The 18,749-nt window shown below is 38.1% G+C and overlaps 1 protein-coding gene across 1 annotated transcript in view; it reads right to left on the bottom strand.

Moving 5' to 3' along the window:
* The window catches only part of Dtwd2 (DTW domain containing 2), a 52,516-nt gene that overhangs the window by 8,995 nt on the left and 24,772 nt on the right, over positions 1-18,749 (bottom strand). The window contains exons 3-4 of the mRNA XM_021653900.2: positions 17,358-17,452; positions 16,352-16,544 (exon numbers count right to left, since the gene is read on the bottom strand). Coding sequence (XP_021509575.1) covers positions 16,352-16,544; positions 17,358-17,452 — 288 coding nt within the window. The remainder of the gene's footprint in view (positions 1-16,351; positions 16,545-17,357; positions 17,453-18,749) is intronic.

The following is an 18,749-nucleotide window of genomic DNA, read 5'->3' as shown; positions in this document are numbered from 1 at the left end:
GGCCTACAGCCAGACAATATACAGACAGTGTGAGAGCCCTACATGAGGTATCTCCATCAAATCCCTCCTCTCAGAGTTCAGGGAGTCCTGAGGAAGAGGAGAGTACAGAGGACACCAAGGAAGCAAGGCCTTTCAAATCAACAGAACATATGAACACACAGCATACTAAAGACCTGCATGAGTCTGCACCAGTTAGGGTCCTAGAGCTTTTCAAGTGGACACATGTCCCAATTGTTAACCCAGAAGCCGTAACTATTTGCAAATAAAAATTTAGTTTTCTCCAAGGGAGTCTCACTATCAAGAAAACTACTCTGAAGTGCAGACTGTGTGCCTGGTAGTAGATGGCCAACATAAAATGAACTCCATGGCATCTTTGGAGGTTAGTTGTCTCATACCATGTTGAGAGTATTTCTTATTTTTATTTTATTTCTCTCTCTTTTTACCCTACAGATCCTTTACACATATATTATGGTTTTCATTTTAGTGTTTTTATGGGATTCCTGAGTATGTAACTGAATGGGTATATATAATATATATATATATAAATATACATATATAAGATCTCCACAGATATATACATACATACATATACATGTTTCTTATCCTTTTTTTATAATTTTATTTTTTATATTAATCACAGGTTATTTACTTTGTATCTCTGCTGTAGCCTCCTCCTTTATTCCCTCCCTCATCTCCTCCTTGTCCCTCTCTAAGTCCACTGGTAGGGGAGGTCCTCCTCCCCTTCCATTTGACCCTAGTTTATCAGGTCTCATCAGGACTGGCTGCAATGTCCTCCTCTGTGGCCTAGCAAAGCTACTCCTCCCTCGGGCAAGGGGGAGGAGGTCAAAGAGCCCGCCACTGAGTTCATGTCAGATACAGTCCCTGTTCCCCTTACTAGGGTACCCACTTGGATGCTGAACTGCCATGGGCTACATCTGAGCAGAGGTTCTAGGTTATATCCATGCATGGTCCTTGGCTGGAGAGTCAGTTTCAGGAAAGACCCCTGTGCCCAGATATATTTGGTCCTTGTGGTACTCCTGTCCTCTCCAGGTCTTACTAATTCTTCCTTCTTTCATATGATTCCCTGCACTCTGCCCAAGGTTTGGTTATGAGTCTCAGCATCTGCTTTGATACACTTCTAGAGTCTTTCAGAGGCTCTCTACGGTAGGCTCCTGTCCTGTTACTTGTTTTCTCCTACTTCCAATGTCTATCCCAATTGTCTTTCTAAGTAAGGATTGATTGTCTTACCCAGGGTCCTCTTTCTTGTTTATCTTCTTTAGGTGTACAGATTTTAGTATGTTTAGCCTATCTTATAGGTCTTGTATCCACTTATAAGTGAGTATATACCATGTGTGTCTTTCTGCTTCTGGGATACCTTACTCAGGATAATCTTTTCTAGATCCCACCATTTACATGCAAATTTCATGATTTCCTTGTTTTTACTTGCTGAGTAGTATTCCATTGTGTAAGTGTGCCACAGTTTCTGTATTCATTCCTCTGTTGAGGGACATCTGGGTTGTTTCCAGCTTCTTGCTATTACAAATAAAGCTACTACGAACATGGTTGAACAAATGTCCTTGTTGTGTACTTGAGCAAATTTTGGGTATGTGCCTAGGAGTGGTACAGCTGGGTCTTGAGGAAGCACTATTCCTAATTGTCTGAGAAAGCGCCAGATTGATTTCCAAAGTGGTTGTAAAAGTTTTCATTCCCACCAGCAATGGTGGAGGATTCCCCTTTATCCACACCCTCTCCAGCATGTGTTGTCACTTGAGTTTTTGATCTTAGCTATTCTGATGGGTGTAAGGTAAAATCTCAGTGTCGTTTTGATTTGCATCTCCCTGATGGCTCAGGACACTGAGCATTTATTTCTTTAAGTGTTTTTCTGCCATTCTACCATCCTCTCCAGAGAGTTCCTTGTTTAACTCCATGCCCCATTTTTTAATTGGATTACTTGATTTGTTGTTTTTTAACTTCTTGATTTCTTTATATATACTGGATATTAGCCCTCTGTGTCAGATGTAGGGTTGGTGAAGATCCTTTCCCAGTCTGTAGGCTGTTGCTTTGTTCTGACAACAGTGTCTTTTGCTTTACAGAAGTTTTTCAGTTTCATGAGGTCCCATTTATTGATTGTTGCTCTTAGAGCCTGTGCTGCTGGTGTTCTGTTTTTGTCCTTTTTCTCAGGCATTTTTTCTTCTGTTTGTTTTGTCCTATTCTAATACGTTAGTTTTGTTTTATCCTTTATAGTTTATTATCACTTAGAAGCCTGTTTATTTTCAAATAAAGACAGTAAAGGGATAGACCTGGATGGGAGGAAAGATGGGGAGGGAATGGGTAAGTACAGGGAGGGAACCATGATCAGTATATTATGTAGGGGGAAATCTATTTTCAAAAAAAAAAAAAAAGTATGAGTTTAAATGTAAAATAAAATAGAAAAAAACTGTAAACTTTAAAAATATGGTACATATACACAATGAAATTTTATGCAGTTCTAAAGAAAAATGGAATCATGACATTTGTAGGAAAAACAGATGCAAACAAAAATCATTATGTTAAGAAAAAAATCATGTTTTCTCCCATATACAGACAAAGACACTTGTGTGGTGTGGTGTGGTGTGGTGTGGTGTAGGATGGGTGTGTATGTGTGTGTCTGTGTGTGTGTGTGTGAGAGAGAGAGAGAGAGAGAGAGAGAGAGAGAGAGAATGGGGGTTACTAGAAAAACTGTAAAAAAAATAAAAATAAAACTATAAACATGTTACTTCTTTAGCAAAATTAAAATCTCTTATTAGTAAAATTCAGTGTAGAAAAAGAAAATAAATATGAATCTGTTCAGGCATTTAAAAAGAGAAAAATTATGTTCCTCAAATATTTTTTAACTATGTGGCATCATTTGGAAAATCATAAGAAAATTCAGGACTGAGAGTTTTCACTTACATGATTTAAAATTTCTTTCCTACGGGGAAGATGAGACAGTATCTAATTAACTGTATGAAGAATGTATTTGAGGACTTCCATATAGAAGTTTTAGCCTCTCAGGTTGTGGAAAGAAATCCTGCATTGTGAACTTCCATGTAAATGTTCTCTGTTTACATGTTCAAAATAAGTTTAATCCATTCGTGAATGGTTATGAGTTGGAGATAGCATCTAAGTTAGTGATGGAGACTTAAGACTTCTCTCAATGCTGGGACCCCATGAGGTGCAGATCCCTGCAGGCTCTGTGTTTCTGCCTCAGTCTCTGTAAGTTCATATGTGCATCTGTCCTACTGTATTTAAAGGGCCTTGTTTCCTTGGTGTCCTTCATCTCTTCTGGTTTACACTTTTCCTCTTCCTTTTCCACAGGGTTTCCTGTGGGTCTCTGTACTTGTTCCCATCTACTGCAGGAGGAAGCTTCTCTGATGACAGCTGAGCAAGGCACTGATCTATGTGTACAGGAGAATGTCATTAGGAATCATTTTATTGCTGTATTCCTTTATCAGAACAATGGTGTTTAGCTTTCTTTAGGTCTTGGACCCATCTAGTCTCAGGTTCTTGGCCACCTGAGCACTTTGGGAATGGGTTCCATGTCATGGGGTGAACCTTAAAGTCAATGGGATATTGGTTATGCCCAAAAGCTTTGTGCCACTATTATACCAACATATCTTGTAAGCAGATCATTCTTGTAGTCACAGGTTTTGTAGCTGGATTAGTACATGTCTTTCTCCTTTGGTAGTGTGAAGAGTACCATGAACACTAGTCTGTAGGAGGAAAGGCTCTAGGTAGGCACCGGCTTAACTTCTCCATGTCCAGTTAGTTGTGTAGATGTTGTCTTCAGGAACAGGGCCCTATCGTCAGTTACTAGAGAGCAACCAATTGCCTTGGCAATAGCCTAAGTCGTTTGGGGCCCCATTGGCCAACAACTCAATTAGATATAACACATTCCTGGTACTGGGAGCTTCGTTCAGTGATGAGAGATGTCCAGTTGGTGTTCTATCTCCCCTTCTATTTGGTTATTTCATTTAGACTACCTTCACACTCACATATACTCCAGGAAGCTTCCAATGTGTTAGAGTCTGATACAACCTCTCTGGTGGTCCTTAGTTTTAGCTGTTCCTTCTTGTATTCCTGTAGTGAGAATTTTGGTGTCTTTAAAAATCCTGTTATGTTATGTTATGTTATGTTATGTTATGTTATGTTATGTTATGTTATGTTATGTTATGACATGACATGACATGACATGACATGACATGACATGACATGACATGACATGACAGCACTGGGTTCTCAGTAGGAATTGCCAAGGCCTCCCAGCGTCTGTAGACACTGTGGTAAAGAAAGTCACTGGACTAATGAGTACAGGTCCAGGAGTGACATACAAGATAATTTCTTGCCATCAGAAAGCAGCTTTGGAGCCCTAGCTCGAGGTTCAGCACCAAAACGTACAAGCCATTTCAGACAACAGCATATGAGAGTTACCAGGTTATAGCAAAACAAAACAAAACAAAACAAAAACCTTGACCACTGATTTGAAAAGTGTTTATTTCATTGATAATGTCTCTGTTTATAATTTCTCACTAAACTCAGTACGATTATTGGGATAAAACAGAAAAGGAGAAATGCGGTGAGAATTTTGGTGTCCTTAAAAACCCAGTTATGTTGCGTAAACATGTTTTTCTTTTAATCCCAGATGTGGGGTATGGGGCTGCTTCAGACTGTCCACAGCAGCAGACTATTTACCTCATGCAGGCTCTGGCAGGGACGTGATTCTGCCAGCTGATGATAGTTTAATTCTAGGAACTCTAGAGAGGGTATAAAAAGACCAGAGCCCCAAGAGAGAAGGCAGAGCAGTTCCTCCTGCTGGTTCTTCAGTGATCATGAGAAAAGAGATGAGAAATTGAAAATATCCTGTAGACAAAGACTGGACTTGCCCCTAAGAACTCAATGCCCCTAATTAGCACAGTAGTCTAAAAAGACCTTAATGACCCCTCTCCCCATTAACCTTCTGTCTCTCAGAAGGCTACTGATTTTTTATTTTTTAGTTAATTTTGTGTTTAGCTACTTTGCTAAAAGTGTTTATCAGCTGTAAACATTTCCATGTGGAATGTTTAGGGTCATTTATGCATACTACCATATAACCTGCAAATAAAGATACTTTGATTTCTTTTCCAGTTTGTACCCCGTTGATCCTCCTCAGTTGTGTTATTGCTCTAGCTAAGGCTTCAGGAACTATATTGAAAAGGTATGGCTAGGCATGCTAGTGCATGCCTTTAATCCCAGCACAAAGGAGGGAAAGACAAGTGGATCTCTGTGAGTTTGAAGACATCCAGGGCTACACAGATAAAACCCTGTCTGGAAAAACAACAACAACAACAACAACAAAGTTATAAAGAGAGTGGACAACTTTGCCTTGTTCCTGATTATAGTGGAATTGCTTTGAGTTTCTCTCCATTTAAGTTGTTGGTTATGGCCTTGCTGTAAACTACCTATTGTGTTTACCATAACAGGGTGTTAGATTTTTGTCAAATGCCTTCTGTGTATCTAATGAGATGATCTTTTTTTTTTTCTATCAGTTTGTTTATATTGTTCATTGGTTTTCGTATATTGAATCATCCTTGAATCTCCAAAATGATGCATACTTGATCGTGGTGGATGTTTTTTTTGTTGTTGTTTTGTTTTTGTTTTTTGTTTTATTTTTAACTTTTATTAATTACACTTTATTCACTTTGTATCCCCCATAAGCCCCTCCCTCCTCCCCTCCCGATCCCACCCTCCCTCCCCTTTCTGCATGCATGCCCCTCCCAAGTCCACTGATAGGGGAGGTCCTCCTCTCCTTCCTTCTGGTCTTAGTCTATCAGATCAAATCAGGAGTGGCTGCATCGTCATCTTCTGTGGCCTGGTAAGGCTGCTCCCCCCTCAGGGGGAGGTGATCAAAGAACAGGCCAATCAGTTTATGTCAGAGGCCGTCCCTTTTTTATGTGTTCTTAAATGTGATTTGCAAGTTTTTGGTTGGTTTGTTTTTTCTCAAGACAGGGTTTTTCTGTGTATCCTCGACTGTTCTGGAACTCATCTGAAGACCAGGCTGGTCTTGAACTTAGAGATCCATCTGCCTCTGCCTCCTAGAATGCTAAGATTAAAGTCATTGCCGCCCAGCTGGTTTACAAGAATTTTGTTGCGAATCTTTGCATTTATGTTCATAAGAGAAATTGGTCTGTAATCCCTTTTTGTTGGGTCTTTATGGCATTTGGGTATCAGGGTAACTATGAATGAATTGGGTCATGTTCTTTTTGTTTCTGTTTTGTGAAATAATCTGAGGAGTATTGGTATTGAAAATCTGTTAGAATTCTGTGCTAAAACTATTTGGCCTTGGGCTTTTCTTTGTATGGGAGACTTTTAATGACTACTTCTATTCACTAGGGATTATGGGTTTAAATTGTTTATCTAATCTTGATTTAACTTTGGTAAATGTATGTATCAAGAAAATTATCCATTTCTTTTAGATTTCCCAATTTGGTAGAGTATGGGTTTTTAATTATGTCCTTATGACTCTCTGGGTTTTCTTGGTGTCTTTTGCTTTGGTCCCCTTTTCATCTCTATTTTTGTTCATTTAAATATTCTCTCTGCCTTTTAGTTAATTTGATTAAGGGTTTGTCAATCTTACTGATTTTTCTCAAAGAATCAACTCTTTATTTCATTGATTCATTGTACTGCTTTTGTTTCTATTAATTTCAGCCCTGAGTTTATTTATTGCCATCTACTTCTTTTGGGTGCAATTTCTTCTTTTTTTCTAGAGCTTTCAGGTGTGCTGTTAGTTACTAGTGTGAGGTTTTGTTTTTGTTGTTGTTGTTGTTTTACTTTTTGTAGACACTTAGCATATTTAGCTTTTAAAACCGCCTTCATTATGTCTCATGAGTATGTTGTGTATTCATTTTCATTCATTTCTAGAAAGTCTTCAGCTTGTTCTGTCTTGACCCATTTTTTCATTCAGTAGTTATTTAATTTTCATGAGTTTGTCAGGTTTCTATCGTTTCTGTCGTTGTTGATACCCAGCTCACTCTGTAGACCAGGCTGTCCTTGAACTCAGAAAACCATCTGCTTCTGTCTCCTTTAGTGCTCAGATTAAGGGTTTGCACCAGTACTTCCCAGCTTGGTTTGTACTTTTTAATGCTCTTTTGCCTTTTATTTTCTTATGAAACAAGTAAAAAAAAAAAATCTATAATTAGCATCCCAATTGGCTGTTTATGTGGTCATGTTATTTTGTTTTCATTAAATTTATAATATTATTATTATGTAGCATCCTTCAGATAATTAATTTTGTTTCATAATCATATTTTCTACAGTCATTTAAATTATGCTTAAATTAATTTATTGTTCACTATTGAGTTAGTTGCTTCTGTGTTTCTGTCCCAAAACACCTGGCCTAAACCAGGGTAAAGACTTATTCTGAGTCCTTGGCTGTCTGCTCCATTACTGTGGGCCTGTGAGCATCATGATGACAGGGATGTAGAGAAGACTGGTTATTAAAAAATTACCTTTCAAATTCTGTAATTTTTATTAGTAGCATGAAAATAGCATATATCAAGGTTCACCTGCATGACTATAATTAAGAATTTTCTATAATGATGTATAATTCATAAAGAATATTATTTACACTTTTTTATTTGATACTCACTTCTGTGAACTGCTTTTAATTTTCTCACAAGAGTGTTACCAATGCTGTTTTGTGGTTGGCTCTGCCCCCATTTTTCTTAACAATGCCTGTGTTAGTGATACCTGTCCCATTTGCCTGTTACTGCCTGTGCAGAGAACACCTGACACAGCAGAACTGAGACTGCTCAGAAACATGCACTGAGAGAAAGCTTCCTTTAAGAGGTGAGTTGGCACAGTGTGCTCTAACTGCTAGTGCACACAGTGAGCTGTAAGACATGCGCCAGTTTTACTCTGGGAGTCCGACATTTGGCGTGTGTGAGGCGGAAGGCGCCTGCATGCCTGGCCTCCCAGAACTGGGGATGCTCCCTCTGAGGAGCTCCCCTTGCACACACTGTCACAGCTCACTGCTGGAGGGTTGAACGACATCTCGTAGCGTTAATATATCGCTGGCAGAGGTCTCTAGGAACCTCACGTGTGCTTTCCCTGGCACCAGGCCTCATGGGTCTTTTTGTTGCTTTTGTTTTTACTTCTTTTGCTGTAATAATTCTTAGTCAAAAGTTTGACTCTGGGTATTTTTAGTGCTGGCAAGTCACTGAATTCTGGGTCTTGAACTATGGGGACCCTTAGAACACTGGATAGCAGACTTCACTGAAACTTTGTATCTCAAAGCATCAGCTGTTTTCCAGTATCTCACAATCCAGTCACAGGTCAGCATGCTGTTGACAGAGCTCACACTGAGATTTTCATCAATCGGTCTGGACTATGGGGTCAGGTAGCTTCCGCAAATACCTGGCACACTGGCAGGTATAGCTGGAAGGTGGACTCAGACTGTTGGTTGGAACACATGCATATAGCTTTTACTATATTAGCATCCTAAATGCCAATTAAGTAATCAGATTACCCTGACTAGACAGATCAATTATATCCTGTACTGCCGGGGTCTAGCCCCGGGTGAGGACAGAGCCTGAAAAAGGATGGATGCAAGAGCAGCGAGAGAGGAATGAGTCAGGAACTGAGATCAGGAGTTTTACATCCTCTCTGACTAGCAGTCTGTGTGCTAATTTATACAAAATTTATTAGGCAGGAATAGATGCATGTTGTTCCAAAACATAGATCATAGCATTTTTGTCCCCAGACACGAGTTTTAACTTCCACTTGGTGATAAGTTTAGTCATTATTGATAAACCATGACAGAACAGAATTATCTTTTAAAATCAATTTCCTCATCAGTCCCATAACCCAACTTTTAACAGTATAGCAGTTTCAAGGGCATATTTTCCCAAAGCATGACAGCTTGTTTTCAGGCTGATAACGCTTGTCGTTTCAAGGGCACTAGAAAAAAAGAAAGTATCTAAGCCAGCATGGGCAGATTGTCATGTCCCAAGCAATGTATTATCAACTTTTAAAAGAGTGCTAATTGTCATTAGGCCCAAGAAAAGTCTTTCAGCTAAAGTTGCTTCAGTTATTATCTAATATCTGCCATAATACAATGTTTATATTTTATATACTTGTAAAATTTATTTATATATCTAATCTTGGTATTCTTTTCTTCCTTGGTCATATGATGCCACAGTGGCCCTGTATGAGTTTAGTTTTTCTAAGAATGGAAGGTTCTAATATTTTATTCTTTTATCTTTAATCCATACCATTCTTTGTCCATCTGTAGTAGGAAGAGGCTTTTAATCTGATCTGCTGGCCAAGTTCTCTAGCCTACTGAATATTGCTTACCATTTTAAGTTGACTTTGTTCTCATTATCTTGTTCCTGAGTAAGTGCAGGGGCAGATGTACCAACAGTACCTTTGAGTCAGAGCCTCAGAAGGAGGTCTCTGGCATAATTATTTGAGTCACAACCTTCAGGATATAAGGAAGATCTTAAAGCAGGGCCAGATAAGGGTAGCTCCCTAAAAGTGGGAACAGTAGTTCAGTCAGGACATTCCTGGGAAACCAGAGAAGCAGCACTCCTGGAAGAAGGCATAAATGATTCATAACAAAATTTCCATCAATACAATATCCCAAGTTGTACAAATAATAAAGGCCCCCAAGCATGGGCCATGTAGAGATCAAGGCCAAAAGAGTGGGAGATTGCACCACAGCGATTGCATCATGAGGCTCAGCTAATTTTAACCCTGAGTTCTCAGTTCACATTCTGCTTACTGAACAGGACTTAGACTCTGCCTTAAGTCTCTAGGGTTTTAGGTTTTGCTTTAGACATCGGATTCACAGTATTCAAACCACTAGTTCCAAAAGTAGCACAATGGGCTGACTCCCTGTAACTCTTAACTGTCCTTGTCACTAGATAGAGTGATTTCTGGTTGACTATTGTTTGTAATTAAGACCTTGTAATAAAAAGTTTTGGGCGAGTTGTGGGGGGAGCTAGGAGAAGTGGAGGAAGAGAAAACTGTGATCTGGATGATGTATAAGAGAAGAGTCTGTTTTCAATAAAAAGAAAATAATGTTGTAAAAGAAACTTTTATTCTCCTGTTTCAAGTGTTGTCTCAGAGGCTTACTACCTCCTTCTACTGACCTAGGCCTAGTCCTGGAAGCTTCTAGCCTCCTTACAATCTAACCTCAGCCTAAAATGTTTTCAGCCTCGAGACTTACTGCTTAATAAGCTCACCCTTTCTTGTTCTTTCTGTGCCCATAGCTGGTTGGGTTAACTCAGCTGTTCTGGTTCAAACTCCTCTTCCAGCTAACTTACTCAATCTGGCTTTTTCTCAGTCTCTGAATTGTTCTGCTTGGTCTCAAACTAATTCCAGCAATCTTTTCTAATCTTCTAGCTCCTTCTCATTCTCTGGCACATTCGTTCTTCAACTGAGTTCTCTCTCTCTCTGCAATCTATTATTGTCCCAGAAAAACTACCTCCTCTCCCCAACCCCCTTTTCTCTTTGCATTGTCCCTTAAATACCTTCCCTTTCCTCTGTGTTCTCATGAGAGTGGGACATATCCTATTCTGTCAAATCTTTCTCTCATTCATCACTTTTTATTTTTATTTATTTTTTGCCACTCAATTAGACATCACTTTCAACCATGGGTGCTTCCTTTTACAAATTAACCTTATTTTCCTTGTTTGTGATTAAAGGCATGTACCACCACACCTGGACCTAAGTTTTTCTTTACCTGAAATTTCCTCTATACCAGGCTGGCCTTGAACTCAGATCTGCTTGCCTCTGTCTCCTGTATTAAAGGCATGTTTGTATTCCTGCCAGATCACACAGAACTAAAAGGTCTTCTGATGTGGTCTCTTGCCAGAACAGCCATGTTCTGAACTAAAAATTCTCTGCATAAAGCACCTTTTCAGATTGAAAAAAAAAAAAATAGTAGTAGTTCTGGTCACCTTCTTTGGGTATAACCTTAAATTTTACACATTCTTTTCCACATTAGTGTGTACTGACATTGAGATACTTAATTCTTAATCCATTCTCTCTCTCTCTCTCTCTCTCTCTCTCTCTCTCTCTCTCTCTCTCTCCTCCCCTTCCCTCCCTGCCTCCCTCTCTTTGGAAGTGGGACTGGTGGTGAGACAGGGTTTCCCTGTGCAGCCTTGGCTGTCCTGGACTCCCAGGCTGGCTTTGACCTCACAGAGATCCAGCTGCCTCTGCTTCCCCAAGCGCTATTACAGGAGTGGGCCACTGAGCCTGGCTGTTAATGCTCTTTTCATTTGTGTATGTCACTTCAATATGATAATCCTAAAGTATTAATTAGCTATAGAATTGTTTGCACAGTATGTTTTCATTCAGGATTTCTGCACTATTCTTGTTTAAATGGCACTAAAAATTCAGAATCTCTTTAAAGCAATACATTCTCAATCTTGAGTTTGAAAAAGTAGTTAGGAGCTTCCATTCATTTCCAGAGATCTAGTGAGTTAAGTGAGGATATGAATATTACTATCTATAATGAAAGCACAGATTAAAATAAAGACAGACAGGGAGAAGATTGGGGATTTATCTTAGTGGTAGCCTGGCAAGCACAAGGCCCTGTGTTCAGTCCTCAGCTCTGAAAAAAGGGGAACAGGAGAGTATATAAGATTAGGCTTTGAGAAACCGAAGTGTCTACTGCAGAGGGGGGCTTATCCTGTAAAGGAGACCGAATGTGTAGCCTGATGGATAGAAGGGAAACCAGGGGAGTCTGGTGTCCTGACAGCAGAGCAATAGACTTGCATCACAGTTGAACACTGCTGCTGGGTCTGTTAAGGTTAAGGACATAAGTGCCCATCAGTTTTAGTGACATGATAATTGTTGCAGTGCTACTTTTAGGAAGGTAAGTTTTATTACAGTACAGAGATGGAAACTAGACCTCCCGGCTTAAGGGGCAATTGGACACGAGCTATGAAAGGTTTAGTTAGAAGAGATCAAAAAATGAACAGGAATGTCTGATAGCATGATAGTATGTTTCTCAGACAGGAGAAAGGATAATGATGGTGCTTTGAACATTCTTTCTCAAGTCTTCTGAGTCACGTGCTTTCATTTGTCTTGGGTAGACAAATACCTACAAGTGGACTCTGTCTTCTTTGTTCTTGGCCATATTAAGTATAGTAGCCTGTACTCCACTGTTATATAATTCATCTTTGTGTCCCCTTATCATCAGTGATGTCAAGCATCCTTTTGTGTTTTGTCATTTGAATTTCTTCAAGTGTCTATCCTTTCCTACTTGAAGAATTTCTATTATTGAAATGCAAGATTTTAAAATATAGCTACAAAGTCCTTGTCAGATTTATATATCACAAATATTTATTTCAATCTACACCTTGCTTTGCATTTATTAATGTTGGGTTTGAATAACAAGCTTTTTATTTAATGAAGGCCAGTTTGCTCCATTTTTATGGTTTATATTATGACAATGTACTTTTATTAGCATTGAGCTAGATTATTTTGTGTTCTTGTTTATATAAAGTTTGTAGATAGTTGTGTGTGTGTACATACATGTTGTGTCACTGTGTGTATGTAGAGGTAAGAGGACAACTTATGAGAGGTGGTTTCTTTCCTCTACCGTGTTCTGGGGTCCTGGGCATCAAACACAGGTTACTAGGCTTGGCAGCAAGTGTCATTTATTGATTAGTAAGCCATTTTGTTAGTCTCATTTTGTTTGTTTATTAAATATTAGTGCCTTGATCTCATGTAACTTGTGAGTTGCAGTCATGTCTGAAAGGGTCTAGTAACATGAGATGACTTGGTATTTGTTTTTAATCAGTGACTGTAACTGTAGAAAGTCATATTATTTTCTGGTGATGCTTAAGTCTCTAACTGTGTAAATTTTTTGGAGGAGTACATTATTCAGAAATGTTCTGCATAGCCACAATAAGAGTAGGTTGTGCAGAGCAGTGTATGCACTGTAAACTTCCATGCAACAGCTGTCACTGTTGGCAAACTCATCCTAGAGAAGTGCTGTATTAAATTGGTCCAGTGGACACAATTAATTCAGAAAAAGGAACTGCTTGCATGACAGGCATGCTTGGCATAGTGAAGCAGCTGGTTTGATTATGTACCTCAATTATAAGGCATGGTGGATAAAACTGTCTCTGCTTATGAAAAGATGAGGAGTGCATGCTATGAACAGATGGCTAAGAATACTTGACTTTCTAATACCTTGCCTCATTATTAGTAATTTTTAAAAGAATTGAGGTTTTCTTTGTATAATTTGAAAAATACCCTGCATACAAATGAAAGAAATTTGGATAAAACTGAATCAGGAGAAAGATGACATTAAAATGTATTTCACTGTTTTTAGAAGTTACTAATAATTTTTATTATTGGTTATAATTGCTATATAAACATGCAAGCAGCCTTTGCATTTCATAACTTTAATGCTTTTTATTGGAAAATACAATACTTTAAGACAGCTGCTTTTGTGGCCCATAAATTTCTTTTTCAGAATATACACACATACATACACACACACTCCTCTTCATATAAGAAATGCACAAATACAGCCCACATAAACGATGACATTTCATGTTCTTTTTACTGGCTCTTAGCTACTTTTTAGTATGCTATGATAATACTGAAGGTTCTTGCTAAGTATGTATGTTCCAAATCAACTTGAAAGTGATTCTTACTTTTCACATTTATTGAACCAAAAGCAGATAGGTTATATTCTATAATTTATGGAAAAATTAAAAATTTACCATTTCCATTTTCTAAAGGTTTAGTCTGAATCTGTGAAATAAATTTAAACCATTTCATGTTTCATCAGTGTTGTAGCATCTGTTTTAAAGTGATCAGTATTTCTGGGCTAGACTGAAGGCAGTGAAGGAATGTTTATTCTTAAGTTCAAATTCAGATCCAAATGTATTTCAGAAATTCTAAATGATCAAGAATGAGTGTGTGGAGTTATGTCACCCTTTTCATTTCTGATTTTGCTGATTTGGATAGATTCTCTCTGCTTTTTAGTTAGTTTGGCTAAGGGTTTGTCTATCTTGTTGATTTTCTCAAAGAACCAGGTTTTTGTTTCATTGATTCTTTGAATAGTTTTATTTGTTTCTAATTGATTGATTTCAGCCCTGAGTTTGATTATTTCCATCTGTCTGTTCCTCTTGGGTATATCTGCTTCTTTTTTGTCTAGGGTTTTCAGCTGGGCCATTAAGTTGCTTGTATGTGATGTTACAAATTTCTTCTTGCAGGCACTTAGTGCTATAAATTTTCCACTGAGCACTGCTTTCAATGTGTCCCATAAGTTTGGGTATGTTGTGCCTTCATTTTCATTGGACTCTAGGAAGTCTTTAATTTCTTTCTTTATTTCTTCCCTGACCCAGCTGTCACTGAGTAGTAAGTTGTTCAGTTTCCATGTGCGTGTCGGCTTTTTGTTATTTCCGTTGTTGTTGAGGTCCAGCTTTAGTCCATGGTGGTGAGATAGAATACAAGGGATTATTTCAATCTTCTTGTATCTGTTGAGGCTTGCTTTGTAGCCTTGCTAGACCACAGGGGAGGACTTTGCAGCCAGTCTTGAAGAGACTGATAAACCAGTATCAGATGTAAGGGGAGGAGGTTCTCCCTTGTCAGTGGACTTGGAAAGGGGCAGGAAGGAGATGAGGGTGAGAGGGTGGGACTAGGAGGGAAAGAGGGAGTGGGATACAGCAGGGATACAAAGTTAACAAACTGTAACTAATATTAAAAAAAAAAATTTTAAATTAAAAAAAAAAAAGAATGAGTGTGTGTTAAGCTTTTAAGATGAACAGTTGGAGGATATTAAATTTCATTAGCACCATAGGGAACTCACGGCTCTTGGAGGAGAACCTATAACCATCACCTTGCTAAACCAGCACAATCCCTGACTACACTCCAGCATACTTGGTGAGTATTCTCACCACAAAGAAATAATGTGTTTGAGGAAATGTTCTCAGTAAAAAGAAACAATAATGAGGTAATGACATCCAACACACTAAATTGATCTTAAGCAATATATACATGCCCCAGAGAATCACAGGTACTCCATAATTTTATGTCAATTAAAATTACAACTGAAAAATTGATCAAGATAAAATTAGTGAAGTGAAAACAAAATGTAACAGCAATTATAAACGATACAAAAGCTTTAAAAGTAGAGAAACCTTGTGGGATGTAAAGAGAAAAACTTCTGAGTCTGTGTCTGTGTGTGCATAAATGGGTGTATGTCTGTGTATCTGTATGTGTGGATATGAGTGTGTATTATTAGAAACAAGAACACATTCAAGACAAATTGACTGTTTAACAACTTTTACTACTGCTCACTTGAAGGACAGAATCCCTTAGAGAAATACAGAAAGAAAGACCAAATGTAACTAGAAAACTTAAAGTGTCCACAGAAGAGCTTGAAGGGATTTAAAAGCTACTTTTTTAAGTGACCAATGCTTCACCAATGCATTCCATCTCAATTTTATAGAGGATCTAATTCTAGGCTATAAAGAAGTATTTCTTCAATTTACCCTGTGAAATTAGAATATCCTTAGTGTTCAAACTTGCCACTAAATCATGTAAACCTGTGCGTAACAGTTCATCACACAGAATAAATGCTCCAGCCACACAAGGAACGTCAACAATTGGGAATTTCACCTGAGGAATACAAACATGGCCCAATGCTTCAAAACCCATGATTACAACGAGTTATACCAAATCTGAAGAACAGTAATGGGGAGATGGCTCAGAAGGTAAGGGCAGTGGCCACCAAGCCTGACAACCTGAGTTCAATTCCCAGGAACCACAGGCTATACACACACATACATACATAAACACACACACATACTAAATGGTAAAAAAAAAGATATGAAAAATGAAGGATGAACCATATGATAATAATGGCTACCCCAAAAGTACCTTGCAAAAAGCAAGGTACTAATAAGAACTAAGTAACAAAGTATTTAAATATAATATCTCTTTTTTTTTTTCCTCCAAGAAAGGCTTTCTCTGTATAGTCCTGGCTATCTTGGAACTCACTCTATAAACCAGGGTGTACTCGAACTCCACTCGAGATCCACCTGCCTCTGCCTCCCAAGTGCTAGGATTAAAGGTGTGCTCTACCACTGTCTAGCTAAACATAATATTTCTTAACAAAATCATTTATATACATAAAGAGATGATACATTTAAAGTTTTCTCTCTATATAAATATAAATATATATACTCACTTATAACACAAGCATATCCAAATGCATATACTTCATTACCACTTAATTCATATATTAAAGTATATTTTTTTCAACAAAAACCTAACTAGTATGTAATTATGCAATTATACTTATTCTTTGTTAAAGTCGTTAGTTTACCTGTTTAGGAAGTTGGAACAAGGAATTCTTATAGAACATGTCCTTAGCCTGGCTCCATGTTCCATCAATGAGGATGATTGTGGAAGGATGAACAGGAGAATCCAATATAAATTCTTCCAAATTAGTAGCTTCAGCCCCTGGATATAATATTAATGTACCAGGGTCCCGGCAAATGGTTGCAAGGTCAACGTCTCTAAAACAGTAATTTTTTAATTAATTTTTTTTATATTAATCACAGGTTATTTACTTTGTATCCCAGCTGTAGCCCCCTCCCTCATTTACTCCCAATCCCACCCTCCCTCCCTCATCTCCTCCCTGTCCCTTTCCAAGTCCACTGCTAGGGGAGGTCCTCCTCCTCTTCCATCTGACCCTAGCTTATCAGGTCTCTTCAGGACTGGATGCAAAGTCCTCCTCTGTGGCCTAGCAAGGCTGCTCCTCCCTCAGGGGATGGGGGAGAGGTAAAGGAGCCAGTCATTGAGTTCATGTCAGAAATAGTTCCTGTTCCCCTTACTAGGGAAACCCACTTGGATACCATGGGCTACATCCGAGCAGGGGTTCTAGGTCATAACCAAACCTTTGGCAGACTGCAGGGAATCATACGATAAAAGGGGGAGTTAATATGACTGGGAGAGGACAGGAGCTCCACAATGACAAAATATATCAGGGCACGATATGAGACTGTTTCTCCAACTAAAACAATAATTTTTAGGATATCTTTATTAGGTGTAGGGAAAATAAAAATTTTACTCTAGTAGTGAATGCCTAGGCAAAGCTCCCCTCTCACCATCTAACTAAATGGAGACACTAACTCAAAGGTCAATCAGAAGCCTCAGATTCTGAAAACTGGCATGCTGTCTCCCCAGCTTCAGTTCTTCCATTTTCCTCTTCATTATTTCCTGCCAAGGCTTTCCAAGCCAGTGGCTAGTGACATAATTTTTCACCCTCCCATAGAAATCTCTCTGTAGAAAAAAACTGTCCCAGCTGCCCAGTCACTCAGTCCACTTACTGCTCCTCACTGAAGCGCCGGCCAACCTTTACTGTGAATTTGTCTGGGGGAAGGCATGCTGCCAGCAGAGGGACTGTGCGCAACACTTTGTTTTCCTTCAATGAAAAAAATAAAGCATAAAGTTATTACCCACAAACACTTTAAAATGCTAGCTCATCAGGTACAAGGACCTGAGTGTCAATATCAGCATGGCAGAAAGAAAAGCTTTCCTGAGTAACATTTGCTTTCTAGCTTAATATATTTTCAAAATTTTTACTCAAGTTCAGAGGTTCAGAAGTGGTAATAATTCCCTAATTTATCAGTATTAAGTATAACATAAGTATACTTTTAAACCTACTTAGATATATTTACAGGCTAATGGTTAGAATTATAGATTGTATAGAGAAAATACTTTATAGATATGTATTCAAATGCCCCTAAGGAAACCCATTAGTATGTATAATTAATAAATCTTAATAATAAACTAAATAAATTATAAATGCACATAAATTTGTGTTAAACTGAGTAATTTATTCTGGTAAGCTTTCTATTTCAAAGTAATTATATTTTGAACACATCAGCTTGCAGATGATAGGCTAGATCTCTATACCATAAGAATAGCAAAATGCTCAAAAGATAAAACAAAGGACATGTCAAAACAACAGAGCCACAAATCTAGAGACTGGCTAATGGACAAATGGAACAACTTAAGCAACAAAACAAATACAAGACCCTAAACCATAAAAGTCTCCTGTAAAATACTGAAACACTAAGCAGCTTTCTTATACAATTCTAATTACCAGTGAAATACTGACCATCCCAGAAAGCCTACTCTCTCCCCTCCATGGAAGTGGGTTGTACTTTCAGGAGTCCAAAGATCCAGCAAAATGCTTACCACCATGAGTAGTTTTTTTCAGCATCCTAGCTTCTACTGCTAAAAACAACCTTTCTTGTCACAACTCTATCATTAGCCCTGCGGAGGAAGTCAGTCACTGTGCCTTAGGTGGAGCTAGGAAAATTTTCCAGTGTTTATAGAATGTTCCTCCCTCCATATTACTATAGAGACATTTGCTTTCCAAACTTTTGTCAAAGTAATATATGCCAAATTAAATCATCACAAAGATTTAAAATGCTGTAACTTCCCCAGGTCTACTCCCCAGTAACACTTTCAAGAAGAAATCACTTTAACCCTTAGCTTCTTCTTCTGAGAATTATTTCCATATTTCTTATAACATCTGTTGCAATTTTGATTTTTCAATGTCATATATTACAAATATATAAACTATAAATATATATAAACTACATATATATAATATATATAGTATATATATACTATATATGTATATCCTATATATATATTTATATACTATATATAAACTACAAATGATGATGAGCATCATAGCTAACATTAAC

This window comes from Meriones unguiculatus, chromosome 2 (genome assembly GCF_030254825.1).
Source record: "Meriones unguiculatus strain TT.TT164.6M chromosome 2, Bangor_MerUng_6.1, whole genome shotgun sequence".
Taxonomy (NCBI): Eukaryota; Metazoa; Chordata; class Mammalia; order Rodentia; family Muridae; genus Meriones; species Meriones unguiculatus.
The sequence above is the reverse complement of the archived record's forward strand: the minus strand, read 5'-3'. Positions and strand labels throughout refer to the sequence as shown.